The following is a 9,136-nucleotide window of genomic DNA, read 5'->3' as shown; positions in this document are numbered from 1 at the left end:
GCCACTTCCGGTTTTCTGGTGGTTTATTGGAGATAGGAGTCTCACGGTCTTTCCTGCCAGGGCTGGCTTTGAACCGCGATCCTCAGATCTCAGCCTCCTGAGTAGCTAGGATTACAGGCGTGAGCCACCAGCGCCCGGCTGTGTTAAAGTTTTAACTGTACAAAGCTTGTATTTCTTAAACTTATTCTTAAGTATTTTATTCCTTTTGATGTCCTTAAAGTCTAATTTTTAATATCAATGTAATTTTTTAGAAAAACATAAAGGCTACAAAAATGTTACAGAATAAAGGAGCCTTACTTCAAATAACACAAATGAAGTATAATCCAAGAATGGATCCTATATACTAGAGGGAATAAAAGGAGTATTAACTCATTTGACAAATTTGGAATATAGATAGAAGGTTTAAAGTAAGCATTGCATCAATGTTAACTTTACTCAAAACTGATAATAAAATCCTGTTATTGTTACAGAATATTCCTAAGCTTAGAAAATTCACACTGAGGTATTTGGGAGTAAATGCCCATGAAATCTGGAACTTAATTGCTGAAAAAAAAATAATTGTGTATATTTTATGGGGGGAAGAGTAGCAAATGATAAAGCAAATGGGATAAAAGCTCAGCAACAGGTGACAGGATTTTAAAAGCATAGAATTGATCTTGGACTATTTTGAAAGTTTGAAACATCTTCACCTCCACAAGCTGAATATTCTTAAAACATGGCAACTGGTTTCTCCAAAATACATATGAAAACTGGAGGGAAAGGGTAATTGGAGGGGAGGGGCAGAAATGTTCCTAAGATGGAAGCTGCAATCTTTTTGTTGTTTTTGGTCATGGCATTTGAAGTCAGGGTGTGTACACTATTCCTGAGATCTTTTGCTCAAAACTAGCATTGCATCATTTTGAGCCACAGCACCACTTCTGGTTTTGTGTGGTTAATTGGAGATAAGAGTCTCACAGACATTCTTGCCTGCGCTGGCTTTGAACCATTATCCTCAGATCTCAGCCTCCATAGTAACTAGGATTACAAGCAGAAGCCACCAGAGCCTGATGCAGTATTCCTGTATTACCCAACCTTGAAAGTAATATAGCTTCCCTTCTGCTATATGCCAGTAGTCAGAGACTAATCCTGGTTCAGTGTCGAATGAACTAAACAAGAAAATGAATACCGGGAGGGGGCATTTTAGAATATAGCAATTGACACCCAACAGTTCACATTCTTTCCACATACAAGATACTCTGGAAACATCCTCTGCAGACCCTAAAAGTCTCATTCTATTACAACAGTAGTTCAAAATTCAGAATCTCATCTTGTAGATAACCAGGTATGAATGAGGTTCTCCAGGTATAGTTTTGTGGGGGATTTTTGTTTTTTTGTTTTGTTTTTTTTTTTTGGTCCAGTCGTGGGGCCTGAACTCTGGGCCTGAGCGCTGTCCCTCCGCTATTCAACTCAAGGCTAACGCTCTACCACTTGAGCCACAGCACCACTTTCGGTTTTTTTCTTTTTGTTTATGTGGTGCTGAGGAATCGAACCCAGGGCCTCAGGCATACAAGGCAAGCGCTCTACCACTGAGCCACCTTTCCAGCCCCTCCAGGTATAGTTCTTTAAGTACAATTCCTCCTGTCCTGTGAAATTAGAAACAAGTTATCTGCCCTCAACATACTAAATATCTAATAGTAAAGCAGGCATTGTACAACTGATAAAGGCATTCCTGTACAAAAAGTAGAGAAAAACAAAGGCAGTAAAGAGTCAACTGGCTCACAGTAATTCTAAAATCCAACAGAGCAAATGTTGAAAGCTCTCTGATTAAGTCTCATCATAACCTGAGAATAATTTACCAAGACCCTAATTCTGCCTTCTGGTCTATGGAGTCTACCTTCTGATTCATACTTCCTTTCCAGTGAAAGATAGTGAGGTTTGTGGCTGCTGGGGGAAAAGGGAATGGGGGAAAGGTATTTTCTTTTTGTCTGTTTCCTGACAATGGAATTTGGGAGGACTTTCATTTTGTACTACATCTGAGACTATCAGTGCCAGCTAGCAATGCTTCTGTAGATGTAACTGCTTTAAGGTATTGGTAGGTCTCTGATACTGTTTTTGGACTTCACTCAATTAGACAACAGCTATACCCACAAATCTCAGGTTCAGCCCTTGTCTAACTTCAGCTTCTGCTGAGTTAACATTTAGAGCTTTTCACCTAATATTTGCCTCTAAGGCTTACACTTTACTTCCCTGAAGCCCTACTATGTTAAAAGGTCTGAAAGGCACAGTCTTACTCTCTTTACAGAGTATTTTGTTTGACTAAATCTTTCTGGAGCCATAAAAAATAGTTCATCTTGGGCTTCATCTTTAGATTATGTGTGCCCACAGTGTCCTGGATTTGACTTTTGTTCTACAGCCTTTTCTTTTTCTTGTTATCTAAGCATTTCCAAAATAAATCCTAGATCCTTTTTGTTTAATAATCCTTCCTTTAGTTTATTTCTCTCACATTTTATTATAAGGAGCAAAAAAAAAAAAACTACAACTATTTTGAACACAGGTTGGAAATCTCCTTAGCTATATCATGCAATTTATTTGGTATGTTTTCCATATAACTATATGCAACATTGTTGCTAAACTTTTATTAAACTTAAGAAGGACCCTCCTGGCTGGGAAGGTGGCTCAGTGGTAGAGCACTTGCCTTGCATGCCAGAGGCCCTGGGTTCCATTCCTTAGCACCACATAAGCAAAAAAGAAAAAAAGCCGGAAGTGGCGCTGTGGCTCAAGTGGTAAAGGGCTAGCCTTGAGCTGAAGAGCTGAGGGACAGTGCCCAGGCCCAGAGTTCAGGCCCCACGACCGGACCCCCCCCAAAAAAAGAAGGACCCTCCTTTCCTCTACTTTCTAGTAACATTTATCCAACTCCTATAGTCTCCACTTGCAGTCTTAGCAAGACCACATCACTCCTACAGTTACTTCTTGAAAGCACTTCAGACACTCATTATCTCTCCTCAAAGCCCACATATTAGCTAGACACCAGTGGCTCACACCTGTAATCCTTACTACTCAGGACACTGAGATCTGAAGATCATTGTGGTTGAAGCCAGCCCAGACAAAAAAATGTCATGACTCTCATCTCCAACCGACCACCAAAAAGCCAAACATAGAGCTGTGGCTCAAGTGGCAGAGAGCTAATCTTGAGCAAATAGCTAAGGGACAGCACCCAGGCCCTGAGCTGAATGCCCCAGTACATACACACACACACACACACACACACACACACACACATACACACATACACACACACACACACTTCAAAGTAACAAAATTTGTAATGTAGTTATTGATATGTAATTAATCAACCTAAAATTTAGTATAGACATCTATACTTATAATCTCACATAGTTGAGACCTAAGGTAAATGGTATGTCCAAGTGGTCTAAGTCCAAGCCACTCATGGATTTGTTAGAAATCATAAGACTGTAGTCATCTCAAAGCTCACTGGGACTAGAGACTGCTCCTAAATTCATTCAAATGATTATGGTAAGTTTCATGCTTACTGGCTGTTGGCTAGAGGCCTGTACTCCTTGTCATAGGCTGCCAGTGTTCTTACAATAGGGAAGTTGGCATTCTTCAGAACAAGCTGTGTGTGTATGAGGAGGGAGGAGGACACTAAAAGGAAAAACCAGTCTTTTGTAAATAAATCTGAGAAATGATATACTTGCTATTGGTCTCAGGGCCAACCTAGGTACAATCTGGGATGGGGACAGTAGAACACAAAGATGTGAAATCCAAGACTGTAGGTGATTATCTTAGAGGCTGATTATCACAAAAGGAATAGCCTAAATATTTAATAAACTAAAATGTGATGTGATTTGATTTAATGATATAGCATAAGACAAAAGTATGTCACTAAAATATTTTTCATACATTGGCAAAGTAGTTGTTACAAGTAAATACTGGGGGGGGTAGCTGGGAAGGTGGCTCAGTGGTAGAACACTTGCCTTGCATACCTGAGGCCCTGTGTTCAATTCCCCAGCACCACATAAGCAAAAAGAAAAAAGCCGGAAGTGGTGCTATGGTTCAAGTGGTAGAGCACTAGCCTTGAGCTGAAGAGCTGAGGGACAGCGCCCAGGCCCAGAGTTTAGGCCCCATGACTGGACCCAAAAAAAATAAAATAAAATAAACAAGTAAATACTGGGGAACAGTAAGTAATTGTGGTACATTATCTGACTCTATAATGAAGTTATTTTGAATAATTATAATAATATGTTATTATATTATTTATTATCAGCTTCTAGAATCATCATATATTATATTAATTATTATTACTGGGCAAACTGACAAATGTTAACATGAGTACATATTTCAAAAGTGGTAAAAAGCAACTGAATAGGTTAAAGGAAGGCCAAAATATATTATTATAATGTTGTTACAAAGATAAGTGATATTATCCTCAGTTAGAAATAAGAAATAGAGGTATATAGTCAATAGAGAAACTAAATACACTATGTAATAATACAGGAAAACAATGTAAGTAATTTATATCCTTACCCATCAGAATTGTAAGTCAACAGATATGCTCAAAACATAAGGTAAAAATTTACCATTACAAGTATGGAAATAAACATTTTAAAAAGAAGAGTCAAGGCAGGAGTGGAGGGGGGGAGAGAGAGAGACAGAGAGAGACAGAGAAGCAGAGACAGAGATGGAGACAGAGAGACAGAAAGAGACACAGAGATAAGGAAAAAGAAGAGAAAGAGAAGCGGAGGGAGAAAAACACAGATGGAAGAAAGAAAAAGAAAAAGGCAGGCAGGAAGGCAAACAGGCAGGAAGGCAGGAAGGCAGGAGGGCAGGAGGATGGATGAAGATGGAAAAACAAGAGAAGAGAATAAGAAAGGAACTGACAGGGAGAGAGAGAGGGAGGCAAGCAGGCAGTCAAGCAAGCACTGTCAAAGAGGAAAAGGAGACAGGCAAGGGAAAGAGATGATAAGAGAGAAGAGGGAAAAAAAGAGAAGAGGAGAAAGAAAAAGGAAAGGAAAGGAGAAATAGAAAGGAGAAAGGAAAAAGCAAGAAAGATTAAAATTGTAATCTCTAGAAGATGGAAAACATAAAGCAGGTGACCATTGTTTTATTGTACATTCTTCAATAATGTGTTTAGGCTTTCATTTTTCTTAGCTATGTTCCTGTTTTAATTTTGTGTTTTAAGCCAGGAGCCGATGGCTCATGCCTGTAATCCTAGCTACTCAGGAGGCTGAGATCTAAGGATCGTGGTTCAAAGCCAGTTCGGGCAGGAAAGTCCATGAGACTCTTATCTTCAATAAACCACTAGAAAACCAGATGTGGCACTGTGGCTCAAGTGGTAGATCACTCACCTTGAGCTGGGACAGGGACAGTTCAGGGACAGCGCCCAAGCCCAGAGTTCAAGCCCCATGACCAAAAAAAAAATTTTTTTTAATTGTTTTAACTTGGAAAACTATTCCAATGTGGAAGATATTGGTGCTATCATTATTTTTAAAACAGTACAGTAATAAACATCAAAAAATGACCAAAATATGCATGACCCTTGCCTGGGCAATTCTATTTCCCATAACTTTATCCTAATTAAATATATTGCACAGCAATATACAAATGAGGACCTCAGTAGAGCAAAAAACACAAGAAATAATGTACCAGTAAAATTTAGCTAATAAATTATACAAAGAATAAACCTTTGTATGTAACCACAAAGAACAGAACCTATCTATGTAGCTATTAGAATAAGGTAGACTTTTATTGGCATAAGAACAATCCTTGGACTCCCAGGTCTGGGGTACATCACTACGGACTGTCTATATACTACTTTCACTTTTAAATAAACGTTCTATTTTTTTTAACCCTACTATAAAAACTGGTTATAAAATCATATAAACAGCTAGGATTACAGGCATGAGCCACCAGTGCCCAGCCTTCACTGTCCCTCTTAATTCTCCCTTTTGCCACAGGCTAAAAAAAAAACAGCCAGCAAAAAAGACTGGAAGTACAAAAGAAGTGCAACAGAGTGAGTATAAATCTAAGAGATAAGGTCAGTAAAAATACTAAAAATAGCTGAGCACCAGTGACTAATCAAAAAGTTAGCTACTCCCTTTTTTAAAATTATACTTTCAAAACAATCACTTATTGATCCCTCAGCACCACATAAGCAGAATAAAGCTGGAAGTAGTGCTGTGGCTCAAGTGGTAGGACACTATCCTTGAGCTGAAGAGCTGAGGGACAGCACCCAGGCCCAGAGTTCAGCCCCACACTGACAAACAACAAAAAAAAAAAAGTGATCAAAACAATCACTTACCAAACACTATTCCTTTAGCAAATGGAGGAAACAATTCTGAATGTCGAAATAAGTTTTTGTGAATTTGCCATAGTTCTTTGTGCAGTTTCTTAAAATCACTATATCTCTTCCAAACGATTATCTAAAGAGAAAAAAAAGAAATGTGTATTCCACAGCAAAACCATTTAAATTCCAATATCTAAGCCACACATAATTTCACTATAGTGTTCAAAATTACTAAGCAAAGCAAACATACTTTCTAACTAAAAAGAGTAACTGTCTAAAATGAACTGATACTGCTTTAAAGTATAAAATATACTCCTCCATTTGATTTTTAAGTTTCATTTTAAACAAGTATTATTTTATTCGTAACTGGAAAAATACTCAACGTGGCACAAAGAAAATCCATATTATATAAAATGTCATCTAATCACTTCCAAAACCAATTACTATTGGCCTGGAGTTAGATGACAAATATAGCTTTCAAACATAGCATGCTTACAAACACAAAGTAACCAATTAAGGCAATCTTTAAATACAAAGGACATATACAATATCTGCTTAATGGATACATATAAAATGTGTAAAACTGAAGTGGCTGTATAGCAAGTAATTAATATTAACTTCACAATTTTTTTTCAAAAATAACACTTTAAACTAGTAATAAGGTTTCTGGGGATGTCAATATTGATCAGAAAATTATTTAAACTAATATTTTTTTTAAATGGGCATTGAGTAGCTCCTAGCTACTCAAGAGTATGAGATCTGAGGATCACAGTTTGAAGCCACCCAGACAGGAAAGCCTATGAGACTCTGATCTCCAAACTACTCAGAAAAGGCTATAAGTAGTGCTGTGGCTCCAATGGTAGAGCACTAGCTTTGAAGCCAAAGAAGCTCAGGGACAGTGCCAATGCCCTGATTTCAAGCCCTAGGACAGCACAAAAACAAAAACAAAATAGCCATCTAGACTAACCAAATAACAAGAGGTTTGCTTTCATCAGTTTGAACTATTTAACCTTATTCAAATTAAATTAGAAAAAGAAAAAAAAAAACACTTTGTAAAAAGGACTTGACACATAGCCCTGAACTCACTGGCCAGCCCTTCAGTGTCCACAAAATGGAGAAAATGAGTTTTTAAATTCCTGTCATTCTGAAAACTAGTCACTTCCTTTCTAATAAATTCTAAATGTTTTCATGTATAAGGCACTGTAATGCTAATGACTAAATATTAGGCCAGGCAGGTAAACAGATGCTGTTTAAGAGATACCTGCTAGAGTTTGAGAAGACAGGATTAGAGGTACCCAGCACTTTCCAGGTCTCTGAAACAAAGCTCAAAAACTCTGCTGCTGACAAAAGTGAGTGGCATAGAAAGGAAAGGAAGGGAAACAATACATTCCAGACAGAGACCAAATGAACATTAGACATGTAAAAGAAACAACAGAGGCTAACATAGAGTGCTAGGTACCATGAGGAAGGGAGGCTACAAGGAAAAGCAAAGGAAAGACTCAGAGAACTACAAAGGTACACAGGCTGGCACTCTGCAATAATGTGGTTTAAGACCAGAGATCTGCAATCCATGCAGCAATCAGATGTGCAAGCAAGGCTCCGTGTACTTCCTGGCTTACTATATTACAGTATTGAATCATATTAGTAGAGGTATTACAGTCAAGTGTAAGAGAGGAAAGATTCTGTATTTTTTCTTTCTCTAAACCCCAAAGACCTTCTCTTCTCCACTGGTTAAGTGAGCAACCACCCAAGAATTAGAGTTGGCCTAGGAAACTGGTTGAGACATGGACTCAAGGTTCATAGACACAGATCTACTTGGGTGGGAAGTATGGGAGGTCAATGGTGATTATTGGGGATGCAGCTGAAATAATTCAGAGACTAGTATGTGAAAATACAAGTGGGGGTGGAGGGTGCTATGACAGAAAACTGCATGATAAGGAATGTAGGATCTCTCAGCATCCAGTACCTTTCCCCTCCAGCACAGACTACTCACAGAGGGCCACAGATATTTGATGGAAAGCAGCCTCCATTTGGAAATGTCCCCATACCAAACATGCACTGGAATGTCTCTGAGGCAAGAGGACCCCCAACCCTGAGGTCCTCAGCCTCAACTGGTAAGAGTCATTTGAGGGAGAACAAGCATTTTGTGTCTCTTTGTTTGGGTTTTTGATAGTTTTCCCTAGTTCATTGTTTTCTCTCATTTTCTTCCTTTATAACTTCAACCCATATACTTTACTTCTCCTTTCCTATCTTATTTCCTATTTTCTTTGCCCTATCCCCCCTTTATTTTATTAATATCTTCAGCTTTCATACTTTTTAATTCCTGATCCTATAAGCAACTTAAAGCTCTTTCATTCCTAACCTTGTTTCTATTTTCTACTATATTTAAATATATGCAGATTTTTTATTGTTTTTGTTATTGCTATTTGTTTCATTTCTGAGTCATAGTAAGGAGTAACTCTAAGAAAAGGGTGTCTGTTAAGAAAATCCACAATTTAAAAAAATTTTTAAAGCAACAATATGCTTTCTAGAAAGGTTTATAAGTCAATAATTAAATCTAAAAGTAAAAAATATAACTTTTGACATCCATAAAGGCTGGGGATATAGCTCAAGTAGAATTGGTATAGAAATAAAGATTTTTCAAAGTAAACACAAACTAAAGTACTTCAAAAGCACTATGAAGAAATGCAGGAAAGAGCTGGGAATGTGGCTTAGTGGTAGAGTGCTTCCTAGCATGCATGAAACCCTGGGTTCAATTCCTCAGTACCACATAAACAGAAAAGGCTGGAAGTGGCACTGTGGCTCAAGTGGTAGAGTGCTAGTGTTGAGCAGAAAAAAAGCTCAGAGACAGTG

The 9,136-nt window shown here is 38.0% G+C and overlaps 1 protein-coding gene across 4 annotated transcripts in view; it reads right to left on the bottom strand.

The window, feature by feature from the left end:
• Nucleotides 1-9,136, bottom strand: part of Rps6kc1 (ribosomal protein S6 kinase, 52kDa, polypeptide 1) — a 152,540-nt gene that overhangs the window by 124,996 nt on the left and 18,408 nt on the right. For all 4 annotated transcript variants that reach the window (XM_013015331.1, XM_013015332.1, XM_013015333.1 and 1 more), the window contains one exon: nucleotides 6,299-6,419. In XM_013015331.1, the coding sequence (XP_012870785.1) occupies nucleotides 6,299-6,419 (121 nt within the window). The remainder of the gene's footprint in view (nucleotides 1-6,298; nucleotides 6,420-9,136) is intronic.

The sequence above is a fragment of the Dipodomys ordii genome, unplaced genomic scaffold (assembly GCF_000151885.1).
Source record: "Dipodomys ordii isolate 6190 unplaced genomic scaffold, Dord_2.0 Scaffold26, whole genome shotgun sequence".
NCBI lineage: Eukaryota > Metazoa > Chordata > Mammalia > Rodentia > Heteromyidae > Dipodomys > Dipodomys ordii.
Note: the sequence above shows the minus strand (reverse complement) of the source record. Positions and strands in the feature narration are given on the sequence as shown.